At 41.8% G+C, this 18957-nt stretch overlaps 2 protein-coding genes across 5 annotated transcripts; both read right to left on the bottom strand.

Annotated features, from left to right (window-relative positions):
* Nucleotides 1-139: 139 nt before the first annotated feature.
* LOC133486934 (CD48 antigen-like) lies at nt 140-7276 on the bottom strand. 4 transcript variants are annotated; one of them, XR_009791159.1, is made up of 6 exons: nt 7085-7276; nt 6516-6809; nt 5280-5528; nt 4998-5096; nt 2779-4881; nt 1543-1791 (listed from the first exon to the last, which is right to left on the bottom strand). XR_009791159.1 is itself a non-coding variant. In XM_061792801.1 (5 exons), the coding sequence occupies exons 1-5, from the start codon at nt 3394-3396 to the stop codon at nt 1092-1094; spliced, it is 744 nt and encodes a 247-aa protein (XP_061648785.1). In that variant the 5' UTR covers nt 3397-3543; the 3' UTR covers nt 140-1091. The 4 variants fall into 4 exon arrangements, 2 of the variants coding, with proteins under 2 accessions (XP_061648785.1, XP_061648784.1); XR_009791157.1 differs by having other exon boundaries at nt 4998-5162; nt 7085-7274; XM_061792801.1 differs by lacking the exons at nt 4998-5096; nt 5280-5528; nt 6516-6809; nt 7085-7276 and adding exons at nt 140-1144; nt 1261-1359 and having other exon boundaries at nt 2779-3072; nt 3348-3543.
* Nucleotides 7277-9937: 2661 nt separating this feature from the next.
* On the bottom strand, nt 9938-17941 carry klhl6 (kelch-like family member 6). Its single transcript, XM_061792913.1, has 7 exons — nt 17515-17941; nt 16207-16372; nt 14801-15250; nt 14144-14381; nt 13180-13382; nt 12089-12302; nt 9938-10953 (listed from the first exon to the last, which is right to left on the bottom strand). The coding sequence occupies exons 1-7, from the start codon at nt 17754-17756 to the stop codon at nt 10661-10663; spliced, it is 1806 nt and encodes a 601-aa protein (XP_061648897.1). The 5' UTR covers nt 17757-17941; the 3' UTR covers nt 9938-10660.
* Nucleotides 17942-18957: the final 1016 nt, after the last annotated feature.

The raw sequence follows: 18957 nt of genomic DNA on the forward strand, positions 1-18957 counted from the left end.
TTTGTGTTTTAGCGTTTAGAGATCCAGATTTGACTTTGAAGATAGTCAGGAAGCTGATGTCTTCGTGCACGGTTGGGTTTAGTGTGCTGGTAAATTTCACTGTAAAGGGCTACAGACACACAAGATGGTTTGGTCAAACGGCAGTGTTGAATTATTTATTGTTGTTGGTTAATGTTGACATGTATTTCATTTGAAGCTAATAATTCATACACGTGAGGCTCGTGTTGATGTGTAGAAGCTGATAAACACTGCCCCCTACTGGCAACAGAGTATCATTGCAGCTTGGTCCCCTTTTCTTGAGGTCACACGCAGCTCCCAGAATTGAATTCCTTCTCTTAGGGCTGTGACCATGTTTGTCACCGTTGGCTCTTCAGGAAAGTAGCTTATCTGTAGGCGTCGGCTAGTTAGTGTCCAGTCATTGTTGATGGCCATAGATCAGTTGTCAGTGCATAATATTCCACATTTTCATTTCGTTGCTCAGGCAGTCGCCTTCGCTGACCCTTCTTATAGGATAAGCTCGACCTGCTTATCCTCATGAGGGTCGCGGGTGTGCTGGGGTCTATCTCAGCTGACTCTAGGCGGGACGTGGGGTCCACCATGAACTGCTCGCCAGTCAATCGTAGGGGCACATATTGACAAACAACCATTCACACTCACATTCACACCTGTGGGCATTTTAGAGTCTTCAATCAACCTACCCTGCATGTTTTTTTTTAAATGTCGGTTACCCGGACAAAACCCACACAGACACAGCGGGAACATGCAAACTCCACACAGGTGAGGATTTGAACCCTGTACCTCAAAGAGAGTGCAAGAGCAATAGTAAAAAGAAAAAATACAAAAAATACAAAAGCACTTATCTAACATAGTTAAATTAATAAGAAACAAATCACCGAAATCACTTCACATGGTCTTTAACATCAATGGCAGTGAATGAGGTAACTTTTGTGTTCGTGTGTCAGAGTGTGGCAGGATGTGCCATTGCTTTTTGTCTTGTTTGATAATGCGACTGTCCAGGTTTTGCTTTTTATGATTGTTGTCCTCGATCCATGAGTGCAATGACTGTCTTGACATTTTCTCCAGCGGTTTCCTCAGTCCCTCCAGTTTCTTATCGAGCATTTTTCCTTGAGCTTTGCAAAACATTCTGCAGAAATGGGAGCAATGTACATACAAGTTTCTTTGAAATAAACAGGAACCACTTCAAGCATGCTCATCATTTCAGTGGCCTTTGCTTATCTCTTTTTTTTTTTTTTTTTTTACCTGAAAATTGAAACTTTTTAACTGACATGAAGACAGCAGTGAGGACAGCAGCAGTGAGGCCAACAGTGAGGACAGCAGTGAAGCTGACCGCCGTAACCACTGTGAAGACAAACAAAGCCGTTGTGTTTTCATCCCAGATGAAAATTCCAGCAGCTGGTGTTTTTTCTGCACAGAAATCAAAAGTCAAACTAACATCTCTATACAGTAATGTCAAAATAGCATTCAAATTATGTTCAACCACAGCTTGAATATTAAAGTTCCATTATCACTGATTATAATTACCGAGGAAGCAGTCCTTAGCAGTGTATGTAGATGTTTCACTGGTCAGCGGGTTGCTCACATTACATTGATAAACTTGATCATCGTGTTCATTGTTTAGAGTTATTGTTAAGTTCGGGCCAGCCTGCTCGTTTCCCTGTGAGCGCCACTTAAACTTTAGTAAATGTGGACATTTGCACTCTGTTGAGCACACAAGTATCGCCTGGTTTGCGTTGATCATCTCACAGGATATGTTGGGCTTGGTTACTTTGTCTGTAAACAAACACAGAAGAAGCATTGTAAACCTGAATGAGTACACACAAAAAAAAAAAAAAAAAAAAAAAAAAAGCAAAGTTCTACAAAACTCTCTTGTCCCCACAGATTTGGAGTGGAGAAGAGTAGTAGTGTAGTATTTTTTTTTTAAAGTCATTTGTAGATGAGGTAAAAATAAATTGTGAATGTCTGTAAAAAAATATTTTATTTTAATAATAAATTATTGTTCAACAATATTTTGTGATTTTAACTGCAATAAATCAATAAACCATTTTCTATAATTTAAAGAAACCAATGAAAACAATTCAAAATGAATAAACGCGAAGACATTTTAACCAATAAAACAATTAATTCCATTTTCAGGTATCCATCCATCCATTTTCTGAGCCGCTTCTCCTCACTCGGGTCGCGGGCGTGCTGGAGCCTATCCCAGCTGTCATCGGGCAAGAGGCGGGGTACACCCTGAACTGGTTGCCAGCCAATCGCAGGGCACATAGAAACAAACAACCATTCGCACCTACGGTCACACCTACGGGAAATTTAGAGTCCCCAATGAATGCATGTTTTTGGGATGTGGGAGGAAACCGGAGTGCCCGGAGAAAACCCACACAGGCACGGGGAGAACATGCAAACTCCACACAGGCGGGACCGGGGGCGGGACCGGGGATTGAACCCCGCTCCTCAGAACTGTGAGGCTGACGCTCTAACCAGTCGGCCACCGTGCCGCCATTTGTAATTATTTGAATGACGTGCCCAAGGTTGACGTGCCCTTGAGCAAGTATAACGGTGGCGATCGTGCACCATCGTGTGTATTGGCCAATGAGCTAATGCCGCTAACTCAGTGGCCAGATTTCTCAACATACATCCGCAAACTTGTTGGCCAGAATACACAAAATAATAATTAACAATAAACCCACATTAGACAGTAACTATATTTATTGCACAATATTTGTGTTAAACCAATTACGGATGGAAAGATGAACTTACCTATAACCTCAACTCTAAATTTTATACGGCGACGTTCATCGTTTTTCTTCAACTTTAAGTCGTAGTTTCCACTGTCTTCATTTGTGGCGTCTTTGATGGTGAGTTCTGCAGAGTTGTGGTCGAGAGTGATCCTGTTCTGGTATGGTGGGTACACTAATTCCCTCGCGAAGATATGAAACTCGACCACGTTGCTGTCATCATGTACCCAGACCATTCCATCAGGTTTTTCAATTCTGGGTGGAACCAAGTTTATTTCTTGACCCCTGAGTACATACTTCAGAACCTGTGGAGAAACTATGAAGGAGATAGATAGGCAGATAGATGAAAAGAATGCACTATAGACACATCAGATTGATCGAATTCCGACTTCCTTCCTTCCGACTTTCAAGTTGCACCTTCATCCGTTAAGTGCAACTTGAAACTCAACTATGAAAAGCGAAAGCCATTTATCAACAACACCCAGAAACAACAACAATTGTTTGTACACCCACCAAAGTTCGAGACGCTACATAACTAATAATACTTTGTTGATTTTCAACTCCAATATCATAAATCACGGCGAAACTTACCTAAACTGAAAGTACACGCAAAATAGACAAGAAAGCGTTGGTGCGCCATGAGTAAACACGCGATGAACTTTCACCGATCTCACTAAACTATTTAATTGGAATTCAGTGTTTATAAAATGCAAATCGGGCAAGTAACAAAGCCCTTTAAGCTTGTGTTCAAAATATTTAAGGTGTGAAATGTTGTTTCAAAAAAAAAAAAAAAAAAAAAAAAGTTCAACCCAGGTAATGCGACACCTGCATTTCAGGAGCAGTCGATTTTCACAATAAACCAGAGTCTGGAATTAAACCGGACCGCTACCGTCTAATAAACGCCAATCATAGCACACGGGTGAGCTAAATATGTCGACATTTGTGTACTTAGTCACGCACGTTTATTCCACCCCACGCCACGGATTTGTGTTTTAGCGTTTAGAGATCCAGATTTGACTTTGAAGATAGTCAGGAAGCTGACGTCTTCGTGCACGGTTGGGTTTAGTGTGCTGGTAAATTTCACTGTAAAGGGCTACAGACACACAAGATGGTTTGGTCAAACGGCAGTGTTGAATTATTTATTGTTGTTGGTTAATGTGTACATGTATTTCATTTGAAGCTAATAATTCATACACGTGAGGCTCGTGTTGATGTGTAGAAGCTGATAAACACTGCCCCCTACTGGCAACAGAGTATCATTGCAGCTTGGTCCCCTTTTCTTGAGGTCACACGCAGCTCCCAGAATTGAATTCCTTCTCTTAGGGCTGTGACCATGTTTGTCACCGTTGGCTCTTCAGGAAAGTAGCTTATCTGTAGGCGTCGGCTAGTTAGTGTCCAGTCATTGTTGATGGCCATAGATCAGTTGTCAGTGCATAATATTCCACATTTTCATTTCGTTGCTCAGGCAGTCGCCTTCGCTGACCCTTCTTATAGGATAAGCTCGACCTGCTTATCCTCATGAGGGTCGCGGGTGTGCTGGGGTCTATCTCAGCTGACTCTAGGCGGGACGTGGGGTCCACCATGAACTGCTCGCCAGTCAATCGTAGGGGCACATATTGACAAACAACCATTCACACTCACACCTATGGGCATTTTAGAGTCTTCAATCAACCTACCCTGCATGTTTTTTTTTAAATGTCGGTTACCCAGACAAAACCCACACAGACACAGCGGGAACATGCAAACTCCACACAGGTGAGGATTTGAACCCTGTACCTCAGAGAGAGTGCAAGAGCAATAGTAAAAAGAAAAAATACAAAAAATACAAAAGCACTTATCTAACATAGTTAAATTAATAAGAAACAAATCACCGAAATCACTTCACATGGTCTTTAACATCAATGGCAGTGAATGAGGTAACTTTTGTGTTCGTGTGTCAGAGTGTGGCAGGATGTGCCATTGCTTTTTGTCTTGTTTGATAATGCGACTGTCCAGGTTTTGCTTTTTATGATTGTTGTCCTCGATCCATGAGTGCAATGACATGAGTCTTGACATTTTCTCCAGCGGTTTCCTCAGTCCCTCCAGTTTCTTATCGAGCATTTTTCCTTGAGCTTTGCAAAACATTCTGCAGAAATGGGAGCAATGTACATACAAGTTTCTTTGAAATAAACAGGAACCACTTCAAGCATGCTCATCATTTCAGTGGCCTTTGCTTATCTCTTTTTTTTTTTTTTTTTTTACCTGAAAATTGAAACTTTTTAACTGACATGAAGACAGCAGTGAGGACAGCAGCAGTGAGGCCAGCAGTGAGGACAGCAGTGAAGCTGACCGCCGTAACCACTGTGAAGACAAACAAATCCGTTGTGTTTTCATCCCAGATGAAAATTCCAGCAGCTGATGTTTTTTCTGCACAGAAATCAAAAGTCAAACTAACATCTCTATACAGTAATGTCAAAATAGCATTCAAATTATGTTCAACCACAGCTTGAATATTAAAGTTCCATTATCACTGATTATAATTACCGAGGAAGCAGTCCTTAGCAGTGTATGTAGATGTTTCACTGGTCAGCGGGTTGCTCACATTACATTGATAAACTTGATCATCGTGTTCATTGTTTAGAGTTATTGTTAAGTTCGGGCCAGCCTGCTCGTTTCCCTGTGAGCGCCACTTAAACTTTAGTAAATGTGGACATTTGCACTCTGTTGAGCACACAAGTATCGCCTGGTTTGCGTTGATCATCTCACAGGATATGTTGGGCTTGGTTACTTTGTCTGTAAACAAACACAGAAGAAGCATTGTAAACCTGAATGAGTACACACAAAAAAAAAAAAAAAAAAAAAAAAAAAGCAAAGTTCTACAAAACTCTCTTGTCCCCACAGATTTGGAGTGGAGAAGAGTAGTAGTGTAGTATTTTTTTTTTAAAGTCATTTGTAGATGAGGTAAAAATAAATTGTGAATGTCTGTAAAAAAATATTTTATTTTAATAATAAATTATTGTTCAACAATATTTTGTGATTTTAACTGCAATAAATCAATAAACCATTTTCTATAATTTAAAGAAACCAATGAAAACAATTCAAAATGAATAAACGCGAAGACATTTTAACCAATAAAACAATTAATTCCATTTTCAGGTATCCATCCATCCATTTTCTGAGCCGCTTCTCCTCACTCGGGTCGCGGGCGTGCTGGAGCCTATCCCAGCTGTCATCGGGCAAGAGGCGGGGTACACCCTGAACTGGTTGCCAGCCAATCGCAGGGCACATAGAAACAAACAACCATTCGCACCTACGGTCACACCTACGGGAAATTTAGAGTCCCCAATGAATGCATGTTTTTGGGATGTGGGAGGAAACCGGAGTGCCCGGAGAAAACCCACACAGGCACGGAGAGAACATGCAAACTCCACACAGGCGGGACCGGGGGCGGGACCGGGGATTGAACCCCGCTCCTCAGAACTGTGAGGCTGACGCTCTAACCAGTCGGCCACCGTGCCGCCATTTGTAATTATTTGAATGACGTGCCCAAGGTTGACGTGCCCTTGAGCAAGTATAACGGTGGCGATCGTGCACCATCGTGTGTATTGGCCAATGAGCTAATGCCGCTAACTCAGTGGCCAGATTTCTCAACATACATCCGCAAACTTGTTGGCCAGAATACACAAAATAATAATTAACAATAAACCCACATTAGACAGTAACTATATTTATTGCACAATATTTGTGTTAAACCAATTACGGATGGAAAGATGAACTTACCTATAACCTCAACTCTAAATTTTATACGGCGACGTTCATCGTTTTTCTTCAACTTTAAGTCGTAGTTTCCACTGTCTTCATTTGTGGCGTCTTTGATGGTGAGTTCTGCAGAGTTGTGGTCGAGAGTGATCCTGTTCTGGTATGGTGGGTACACTAATTCCCTCGCGAAGATATGAAACTCGACCACGTTGCTGTCATCATGTACCCAGACCATTCCATCAGGTTTTTCAATTCTGGGTGGAACCAAGTTTATTTCTTGACCCCTGAGTGCATACTTCAGAACCTGTGCAGAAACTATGAAGGAGATAGATAGGCAGATAGATGAAAAGAATGCACTATAGACACATCAGATTGATCGAATTCCGACTTCCTTCCTTCCGACTTTCAAGTTGCACCTTCATCCGTTAAGTGCAACTTGAAACTCAACTATGAAAAGCGAAAGCCATTTATCAACAACACCCAGAAACAACAACAATTGTTTGTACACCCACCAAAGTTCGAGACGCTACATAACTAATAATACTTTGTTGATTTTCAACTCCAATATCATAAATCACGGCGAAACTTACCTAAATTGAAAGTACACGCAAAATAGACAAGAAAGCGTGTGTGCGCCATGAGTAAACACGCGATGAACTTTCACCGATCTCACTAAACTATTTAATTGGAATTCAGTGTTTATAAAATGCAAATCGGGCAAGTAACAAAGCCCTTTAAGCTTGTGTTCAAAATATTTAAGGTGTGAAATGTTGTTTCAAAAAAAAAAAAAAAAAAAAAAAAGTCCAACCCAGGTAATGCGACACCTGCATTTCAGGAGCAGTCGATTTTCACAATAAACCAGAGTCTGGAATTAAACCGGACCGGTACCGTCTAATAAACGCCAATCATAGCACACGGGTGAGCTAAATATGTCGACATTTGTGTACTTAGTCACGCACGTTTATTCCACCGCACGCCACGGATTTGTGTTTTAGCGTTTAGAGATCCAGATTCTACTTTGAAGATAGTCAGGAAGCTGACGTCTTCGTGCACGGTTGGGATTCGTGTGCTGGTAAATTTCACTGTAAAGGGCTACAGACACACAAGATGGTTTGGTCAAACGGCAGTGTTGAATTATTTATTGTTGTTGGTTAATGTTGACATGTATTTCATTTGAAGCTAATAATTCATACACGTGAGGCTCGTGTTGATGTGTAGAAGCTGATAAACACTGCCCCCTACTGGCAACAGAGTATCATTGCAGCTTGGTCCCCTTTTCTTGAGGTCACACGCAGCTCCCAGAATTGAATTCCTTCTCTTAGGGCTGTGACCATGTTTGTCACCGTTGGCTCTTCAGGAAAGTAGCTTATCTGTAGGCGTCGGCTAGTTAGTGTCCAGTCATTGTTGATGGCCATAGATCAATTGTCAGTGCATAATATTCCACATTTTCATTTCGTTGCTCAGGCAGTCGCCTTCGCTGACCCTTCTTATAGGATAAGCTCGACCTGCTTATCCTCATGAGGGTCGCGGGTGTGCTGGGGTCTATCTCAGCTGACTCTAGGCGGGACGTGGGGTCCACCATGAACTGCTCGCCAGTCAATCGTAGGGGCACATATTGACAAACAACCATTCACACTCACATTCACACTTTTGCTTTTTATGATTGTTGTCCTCGATCCATGAGTGCAATGACTGTCTCGACATTTTCTCCAGTGGTTTCCTCAGTCCCTTCATTTTCTTTTCTTTTAGAGTATCTTTCCTTGAGCGTTGCAAAACATTCTGCAGAAATGGGAGCAATGTACATACAAATTTCATTGTAATAAACAGGAACCACTTCAAGCATGCTCATCATTTCAGTGGCCTTTGCTTATCTTTTTTTTTTTTTTAATTGGATCAACTTTATTGTTTTTTGCAAATAATCATTAACTTAGAATTTTGTGGCTGCAACACGTTCCAAAAAAGCTGGTACAGGTGGCAAAAAAGACTGAGAAAGTTGAGGAATGCTCATCAAACACCTGTTTAGGTCATCCCACAGGTGAACAGGCTAATTGGGAACAGGAGGGTGCCATGATTGGGTATAAAAGGACCTTCCCTGAATTGCTCAGTCATTCACAAGCAAAGATGGGGCGAGGTTCACCTCTTTGTGAACAAGTGCGTGAGAAAATAGTCGAACAGTTTAAGGACAATGTTCCTCAACGTACAATTGCAAGGAATTTTGGGATTTCTTCAACTAGAATCTGGAGAAATCACTGCATGTAAGCTGCAAGGCCAACATTGAATGCCTGTGACCTTCGATCCCTCAGGCGGCACTGCATCCAAAACTGACATCAATGTGTATAGGATATCACCACATGGGCTCAGGAACACTTCAGAAAACCAATGTCAGTAAAGACAGTTTGGCGCTACATCCGTAAGTGCAACTTGAAACTCTACTATTAAAAGCAAAAGCCATTTATCAACAACACCCAGAAACGCCGCCGAGCTCATCGAAGATGGACTGATGCAAAGTGGGAAAGTGTTCTGTGGTCCGACGAGTCCACATTTCAAATAGTTTTTGGAAATTGTGGACGTCGTGTCCTCCGGACCAAAGAGGAAAAGAACCATCCGGACTGTTATGGACGCAAAGTTCAAAAGCCAGCATCTTTAATGGTATGGGGCTGTGTTTTGGAGGTTTTGGAGAAACATATGCTGCCATCCAAGCAACATCTTTTTCATGGACACCCCTGCTTATTTCAGCAAGACAATGCTAAACCACATTCTGCATGTGTCACAACAGCGTGGCTTCGTTGTAAAAGAGTGCGGGGACTAGACCGGCCTGCCTCCAGTCCAGACCTGTCTCCCATTGAAAATGTGTGGCGCATTATGAAGCGTAAAATACGACAACGGAGACCCCAGACTGTTGAACAGCTGAAGCTGTACATCAAGCAAGAATGGGAATGAATTCCACCTGCAAAGCTTCAACAATTTGTGTCCTCAGTTCCCAAACGTTTATTGAATGTTGTTAAAAGAAAAGGTGATGTAACACTGTGGTAAACATTAACCTATACCAGCTTTTTTGTTGCAGCCATAAAATTCTAAGTTAATGATTACTTGCTAAAAAGAATAAAGTTTATCAGTTTGAACATTAAATATCTTGTCTTTGTAGTGTATTCAATTAAATATAGGTCGAACATGATTTGCGAATCATTGTATTCTGTTTTTATTTATGTTTAACACAATGTCCCAACTTCATTGGAATTGGGGTTGTATATAAAGCATTTTTGGTGTAGGTAGATCATTTTGAGTCGGTTATTTGAAAAGTAGTTCTCAAGGCAAAAAAGTGTGACCACCCTTGGTCTATACACAAGAAGTAGCTCTCATTTTCAAAAAGGTTGGTAACCACTGCGGCTTAGGGCCATTTCTCATTTTCTTGCACAGTTTTTCAAAATAGGATGCAAAGCATGCTTGCTTCAAGATGTTTATTTGTCAGTTCCAGCTGATGTTTACTGTAAAACTGAGACACAAAACAAAAATAATAAACACTGTCTATTTAAACACCAAAATGTTCAACAAAAGCAGATCATTTTGTCTGCTAGCTTAATGCTACCATCCATCCATCCATCCATCCATCCATTTTCTCCATCTTATCCGTAATGCTCACAAATAATGTGAAATGCAGTCGACTGGCTCGTGGAAATTAGCAGAGATGTTACGATAATTATAAACATTCAAACAACTGCTTCTTAAACACATGTAGCAGCAACACATACAAACAGTGCATACAGCAATATTCACAGGTGTATATTCTCCCTGCTCCATGGGAGCAATGGATATTAAAACAAAAAACTTGGTGCTGTATTAAACTGAAGCGGCATCCTCTTCTTCTTGCTGTTAATTACGCTGCATCTCTCCCTATTATGTTGTGTCACAACGTGGTACTACGCTGAAGGTGTGGCATTGTAATTCTGACTTGACTGAATACTGTAAAAATAAGCGAAACATTAACCACAATCTTGTGCGGTTTGTTGTATCTACTTTTTGTAATTGTTTGGTGATTATTTTTTCCATCTCGAGTATGCGTCTTGTCTCAATAAAGGTTAGAAAGTACTGGTGTGGCCAAATGCAATAGTTACACAACTTACAAGTACACAGTTACACAAATGGTTTCCTTTCATTCAAATGATTCATCAGTTATTCACAGGTGCTACTCTGTGCATGTGAGTGTAGGACTTCAACAGTGTTACACTGCCATGGTGCGAAACGCCCATTGGCAAGGCACATTCCTCTGTCAGGACGCCTTCATCAACATCCCAGCACATCACCGTGGAGATGACGTGGTTCTTGTTATCTCGGCCTCCTGTGATGAAGAGTTTGTTGCTGCAGGCAGCAATGGCGCAGCTTGCCCTCTCCCCCAGCCGGGTCACAACAGACCAGGAGTCTGACAGAGGGGAGTAGCAATACATGGTGTGCATGGCGCCACCTGTGGGGACAAAGGGGATTATAAGCCTCCATTTTAGGAGCTCTTTGTATTTTACAGTCCAAATGTAAAGGTATCAGCAAATTTTGTTCAACTTCACTTTAGGCACAATGTTATTTCATGAACAATCAGTTTATATTAATTCCATTCTTGAGCCATCCATCCATTTTCTATAGGACGTGTACTGATTTGGGTCACACGTTAGCTGGAGTCCATCTCTGGTCACTTTTGGCGGGACGCAATATACCCTCGACTGGCCGGCAGTCAATGGGAGGGCACATAGTAACAGGGACAAACAACCCTTCAAACTCACATTGACACCTATGGACAATTTACAGGTACAGCTCAATAAATTAGAATGTACAATATGTATTCTAATTAAGTGAGATGACATACCTAAATAAATTGTGCAACAGAAGCCCGCAGATGACAAAAGATGTGATTTATTAGCTGGAAAATGCAAACGGGACATTGCCTGAAGCCTCAAAGATCCACTACAACTTTGAGAACAATAAATCAATTGCAATAGATTCATTTTCATTTATTGCGATGTACCTGTATATGAATTCACCTATTCACTTTTTTTTTCTGTGGAACCTATCCTCAGCTCTTTGCAGGAAATCTTCTCTATTTACATATTTTTTGTGCTCTGTGTAAAAGCCATAAGAAGGTGCTAAAGCCCCGACTAATAGAAAAATAGTAATTGGTATCAAGGAAGTATGTTGAAGTCATTTGTTATCTCGACTGTTCTTTCATCTTTGTATGTCGTGGAGGAGCTAAGTTTAGCCAGGGTTGTTAGCAGAAGTTACAGAGAGTCTTCGCCGGATATATATGTTTTTGCTCTCGTCTGGCTATTTAACAGCTCAAGCTAACAAACGACGGAGGTCTCGTTACTGCTTGACAATGAGCATTTTTATGGGTTGCGATGGCGACATACTCAAATAATCTGTAAGCCATTTATTTCTAGGAAGATGAGTTTAAAATAATAACGTTTTTTTGGGCTCATATGATATTATAAGCAATTTTATGTTTTGTGGTGTATCAATTACTCAAGTTTTTTCGCGATTTGCCGCAGGGTTCCGCCCCTATCCCCATGAATAGAAGGGGATTACTGTACACATTTGAAATCAAAACTTGCCAACTACATAGATGCAGTTCTTGAAGCTGACGGCATTGGTGCATTTCGTTTCGATGGGAATTGGCGCCCGCAACTCCCAGAAGTCAGTTCCAGGTTCCCAGCATTGAACCAAATCTGTCGCCAGCTTCCCGTTGGGCCCGCCACCAATCACGTAGATCCACCTGTCGAAGCTCGCGGCAGCGAAGGAGCTCACGCCCACTGCGAGTGGCGCCACCTGCACCAACAGGGCGACGGAGTTATGTGACGAAGAATAGGCGTAAAAGCAGACACGACGCTGTTCAATGAAAAGCATGTGCAATGGGACTTCTAAGGTCGTCCGTGACGTTGGTCAGCATTCAATTTGTTTAGATTTGACAACAATTATTCCTATAAGAAATAACGATAATTTCTTTCAAGGTCAAACGATCAGCATCAAAGAAGCTCAAGCAATGTTTTAAGGTCACATGTCAACGTTTTTAACTATTATGCAAGTGTAACAACGATAATACAGCAGCACCTTGACTAACAAGTGCACCAACCTTTGAAAATTTTCGGTCGATTATTTGCGAAAATTATTTTTTTGGTTGTTTTTTTACTTTTGAGGTAAATAGGTCAAATTCATCATTTTATGACCTTTTCTTGTTTTTGAGGTAGCACCATTTCATATTAACCTGATATAAAGAAAACACCTGAACATTAAAAAAATAATAATAATGCTTATCATGTGTTTTTTGGCCTAAAGTGGAGATCATTTAATAAACATCTGACATATCGAATCCATTCATTTATTTATTTTGCTGCCAGTAACTCTTTTGTACGCATTATTATACATTCACTGGACACTTAATTGGGTAGACCTGAATCTGAATCTAATATCCCACACAAGCACTATATAAAAAAAAAATCTGTCAGCCCATCGGCCTTTGCAAAGATAATAATTGACTGTCTGTTGTCGTACTAGAGCGGCTCCAACAACCGGAGACAAATTCCTTGTGTGTTTTTTGGACATACTTGGCAAATAAAGATGATTCTGATTCTGATTCTGATTCTGATGGGCCCACAAAACGTATGGTGCATTAGGGAACTAGGAGAGTGAAATTGGGTGCACTTACCTGCGTCCAGCGGTTGTGAAAAGGGTCATAGGCCTCTACGGAATCGAGCCTATGCACACCATCGAAGCCACCTAGTGCGTACACCCTCCCCCCTTGGACGGCCATCTTATGCCGCCAGCGGCCTATCATCAGAGGCTCGATCCGGATCCACTTGTCCAGGGCTCCGTTGTATTTCCATACATCTCTCTGGGTCTCTTTACCTCCTACAGTACCAATAGCATTAAAGAAACATTTGCCTTATTACTCATGCATTTTTTTCCCTCACATACACTAATGAGACAGCTGGAGTGTGTCTGTGGGAATTTTTGTCCATTGCCCAACAGGAACTTTTGAGTGGTCGCGGATAATCATTAGATTGCACAGTGTGACGTGTACTTATTGTCTTATTTTATGTAATTAACCTTTGTTCTTGGCTGCTTAGTCATGCAGTATGTTGGATCTCTATGCCTTTTTATGGGGAAACATTTTGCCAAAGTTTCAGAGTTTCATATGTTCCCGCTGTTGGTTTTGTGATGGATATTGTAAATGAGGTTTGAGAGGGGAGTAAACAGCAAACACAACAGAAAACAATAACAGCATAGCAACAGTAAAAGACAGGCGTTTTCAAAATGGTGCCCGCGGGTGCCAGGTAGCATAACCCTCGGACCAGATGAGTAGCCCACGGGCCTGTTATAAATATAGCTCACCAGTGATGAGTCATGACCTCCTGGGACACTTGCAGAGATTTGTAGAAATAAAGTGTTGCATATTGATATTCATCTGTTTGCTACCTTGTTAAAAGATTGTTAACAATTAACGTGAAAAATGCTTGGCCCCTCTGGTTTACGATGCATGTGGACTGGAAAGGGAGGACTGTACCCTTGACGATGAGTAAAAAAACACATGACATGACAGCAAACAGGTAGTGAGCCAGGCTGTGCTACCGGTATGTGGGAGTGGTGAAGAATCCAAACTGCAGGCTCACCGGATATATAAAGTTCATTGCGATAGGTCGTGCAGGCAAACTCCACCCATTTCCTGTTCTGGGCCTCCTCGCCCATGTTGGTGCCCGGTAGCCTAGCAACTTCCAGCCTGCTGCGTCTGAGCGGGTCCAAGCATGTGACAGTGGAAATAAAACGGTCGTCTTTGGTGCAGCCACCGATGATGAGGAACACTTCTGACAGGAAGTGGCGCATGCGCGGTTTGGTTCGTTCAGACACCACCTATAACAAAAATGTCTAAAGCTCAAGAACAATTTGTGTATTATTTTTTTCTTTCCATTGTCAATTGGTAATTAAACATAAACATATTCCAAAGTGAGTGATTTTTTTGTTTTTGTTTTTAATCTGTTACAAAAAAATTGTTTTCATAATTCCATTTTAGGCTCGGATCAAAAATACAAAGTTGAAAAAGGAGCTACAGGACTGACCGGAAGTTTGATCATGAGCATTGGTAAAGAGTACAGAAACAATACAGTACAATATATAATTGCTCTGCCTGTCTTCACACTGATGGATTGTTAAATAAATTAAAGGTGAAGAATGTCTAGTGACCCTTGCATCCTTTGATTTTTCTGTACTGTTTATAGCCCTTGGAAGAAAAAGTTTGGACACCCCTGTTTAGTCCATGGTCCAGTACTAACCTCTCTTCCGGAGAGATGAAAGGTGCGGGCCTCCTGCAGCAGAGGAAAGCTCTCACTGCAGCTGCGGACCAGTTCATCACCCTCCACTTTTTCCACGAAGTACGCCGGTTCCAACAACGGCAGCCGCACGTACGATAGCAACCTGGCCAGTAAGCGGCGCCGTTCGTCCTGCTCGGCTCTCACCCAGCGCATGAGGCCCTCGAAAACACACTCCTCGTACCTCACGTGCAGATCGTCACGCTGCAGGATGGTCTCCAGTGACTCGGCCGGCACTTCCGGGAAGTCCTGCTGTTGGACCACCTGGGAGAACTGGGCGACGATGTAGTCCTGAGCCTTGGTCTTCAGAGTGGGAAGGGTGTGGCGGTCCGCCAGGTTTAGGATCCCAATGCAAGTATTCGGATGCAGAGATCTGCTTAGGTAGCCAACACATGCATCCACCACACGCAAAAACTGCCAGGAGCAAGACAAGTAAATGCATTACAGCAATTTAGTGGGATTTTGTACAAAAAAAATCGTTCCTGTCGGGTGGAAACCTATGTCCAAATTTGGTCAATTTAAAGTTTTTCCACAAATAAGCGGTATGGGAAATGGATGGATGGATGGATGGAAGACGATTGGGCCATCCCAAGTGTGTCTGGTAGTTGTACAAATTATTCACCATTCCAAAGTGTTGAAAGAGGTTAGCTCTCTTTTTTACGATGCAATGTTAATTGCTCAACAAACATGCCGTTTTTGTTTGTTTGTTTGTTTGTTTGTTTCCAGAAAACTGATGGTTTGGGAGATGTGTGAATTCTGTACAATTGCAGAAAAAAGCAACAAAATACAGTAGTGGAAAATTGTTTGTGTTTGTTTGCCAACCCCATGAGACTTGTCAGGGGGCGGGGGGTGGGGGTGGGAATCTGCCCATGCTAAAAAGACCATCCACATAGCCACAATAGAACAATGAATGCACAAACAGTATGGCGATTACAATGATTACAACACGTCAGGCATGTTGCGTGGTTAGCTTTGACCGAGTTTAAAGAGAGAATAGCAATGATTGCTGCAAGTGTGACTAAGCAGCTGCGCTCACCAGCACAAGTGAGCTGGTGACAAACTGTCTGAGGAAGTGAAAGTGGAAAGCGTCATACTGATGTTGCACTGCACATTCCAGTAAGTTGCTGGAGCCTGTTTGTCCATGTCTCCACAGTCAGCTGTGCTGGTGAGCGAAGCTGCCTAGTCACACCTGCAGCAGCCATTGCCCCTCTGAGAATGGCATCGTCTATTTAAACTTGGTCATCACAAACTCTTTCATTCTTTACCTCCTATGGAATAATGTTATTACATATAACTCTTTCATTCTTTACCTCCTATGGAATAATGTTATGACTGTAACCATCCATCCAATCATCCATTCTCCTGCTTACCTGGAACTGACTGGCAGCTTCCAGTACGTTCTGCACGTTTGACTGAGTGAGGAAGGCCTGGCTGGTGTAAGTATATTGCAGGAGAGTCTCCATTGTCTCGCTGTCCAGTCCTTTCATTTCCACCCTTTCCTCGTGACTCTCCTTCAATCCACTGCAGAACATGGCCCTGAACACATCAAACCCCATTAAGTCTTTATCACTAAGGTCTGAGCAATTTTGTTTTGTTTGTCCATGTACTCTTCTGACTTAATTAATCCCCTTTTTGAATTCTTTTCCATACTCAAAAAGGATGTGTGAAATGGTAGCACCCCCTGGAATTTTCCTAGACTTCAGGCTCCCTATGACAGTTTCACTCACAGTCGTAAATATTTTGGGAAACTTCCATCCCAAACTTCAATCAATATTTTGGGAAACTTCAAATCCCCAAAAATTGGATGGACCTGTTAATCAGAAGCGGCACGGTGGCCGACTGGTTAGAGCGTCAGCCTCACAGTTCTGAGGACCCGGGTTCAATCCCCGGCCCCGCCTGTGTGGAGTTTGCATGTTCTCCCCGTGCCTGTGTGGGTTTTCTCCGGGCACTCCGGTTTCCTCCCACATCCCAAAAACATGCATGAATTGGAGACTCTAAATTGCCCGTAGGCATGACTGTGAGTGCGAATGGTTGTTTGTTCCTATGTGCCCTGCGATTGGCTGGCAACCAGTTCAGGGTGTACCCCGCCTCCTGCCCGATGACAGCTGGGATAGGCTCCAGCACGCCCGCGACCCTAGTGAGGAGAAGCGGCTCAGAAAATGGATGGATGGATGTTAATCAGAACATGCACGAAAAAGTTTCAAGGAGCCATGCTTGAAATTGAACAGGAAGTCGCCCATTATAGTTTGAATCCACCATTTTGGGCAAATTCCCAGGGTTTGCATTTTGTTCAACTCCTACTAGAAAATTTGCCCAAATGAGCCCCAATCAGAAAAAGCAGTTATCCTAGACAGAGGGGCGATGCTAAATCAAAAAAGAAATTTCACTCCGTTTGATGTTAGCCCAGCACGGGCTTCAAAGTTTGTAAATCATTTTGATGATTCTCTGAAAGTGAGATAAAATGAGCAGTTTCACCGATCGACATGAAATTGGGTGCTGAACTCTGATGAGCTCCTACTTGGGAATTTGCCCAAGTGAGCCCCAATCCAAACCAGGTGTTCTCGGCTATCTGATGTGGTTGGAGAATGGAACAAATGAAAAAAGGGGGATGCTTAGGGCCCGTCCATTGCTGCTTAGAGCTTTAGTTATTCTTCTTCTTATTTATTTTTTTTTTTTACCTGAAGTATTGACTGGCCGCGGCGAGGATGGCCCTGTGGCAAGGGAAGTCCTGTCCTTGAACACACACGACCACGTCAGTCAGCTCGAGGTTGACTCGCAAGTCTTCCATGCCTCTCTGGAGCGCCAGGGGCAGACCTCCATCTTCCCAGCGGTACTCTGTGCCACTCTTCTTCTCCGGGCCCGAGTCGTCCCCGGCGAGAGACAAGGGGCACTCTGTCGTCCTCTCTAGTGAGTCGCTCATCTTCTTCACAAGCTCCTGTGAAACTCCTGCACACGAGTACTGTGTGTGTGTGCACCTGCACTGGTTTCAAAAAGAAAAGAAAAAAAAAAGATGCACAAAATATACCCCTGTGGTTTTCTTGCAAGTTTGCTGCTGCTTCTGCAGCTGCTCTGTAAAGTTCCTATTCCTGTTCTGTCGCCAACTTACATATGTAGCAACATTTGTTTTTAGACACTTCCTCTACTGAGGCTGAGCAAATTTCCCCCACTTTGTTAGCCGCGTATAGTGCCACAACATTAGGGACACTTTAAAAAGTTACGCTACTACAAACATTTGATTGGTATATTGTAAAACTATGTATCTCACGTGTGTAATGATGCAATAAATATTATGTGTTTTGCAAGTTACTTCTGAAATGTCTTCATGATAATTTGTTAATTGTATTACATTTTAAATAAATACAATAAATAATATCTTCATAATGAATAATGATTAATAAAACTGAGGGGGAAAATGCAGTCACTGCAAAGACGAGGTGAAAGCTGATTCCACTCAAGTAACAATCATGCCAGAATCACAAAATGTTATTTTAGCTGTCATAGTGAGATCCGTTAGTTGGCAATATTTCTTTGGCATGGCTCATAGTCGTTATTAACATGGCACGGCTTCACGTCTTTATTGTATAGTCTGCATTATCTATATATTTTTATTTTAAGATATACATGATTAAATGTTGATGAATATGATGTACAGCTTTATGCTTGTCGTCTTTTAGAAATTAAAAAAATACATTGACCAAAGTATATTTTCATTACTGAGAAAAAGTTTTTAAACAATTAAACAGGTTACTATTACGTGCTCTATTCGTATCATTTTAAATTCCTTATTTACACATTTCCAATCGCATATTTTTTAATGATCTATATCCGGTTATTATAAAAAGTATGTACAGGTATGTAGTTATTGGCCATATGCGATAGTAGTGCTATTGACCTCCTTCTCCATTAGGTGGCAATGTTCTCATTTCAAACCACACAAATTCTTTTTCTTTTTTTCTTTTTTTTTAATAGACGCAGCATTTGATGAAAAGGTCAAACTTTAACCTTCTCGAGTCATCTGTCGAGCCTTTAATCCAGATTATGGAAGTCATCATAAAAATATAATTTGGAAAATATATGTTACCAAGATGATGTATGGATTAGAGACAGTGGCACTGAAGAGA

Source organism: Phyllopteryx taeniolatus, chromosome 12 (assembly GCF_024500385.1).
Source record: "Phyllopteryx taeniolatus isolate TA_2022b chromosome 12, UOR_Ptae_1.2, whole genome shotgun sequence".
Taxonomy (NCBI): domain Eukaryota; kingdom Metazoa; phylum Chordata; class Actinopteri; order Syngnathiformes; family Syngnathidae; genus Phyllopteryx; species Phyllopteryx taeniolatus.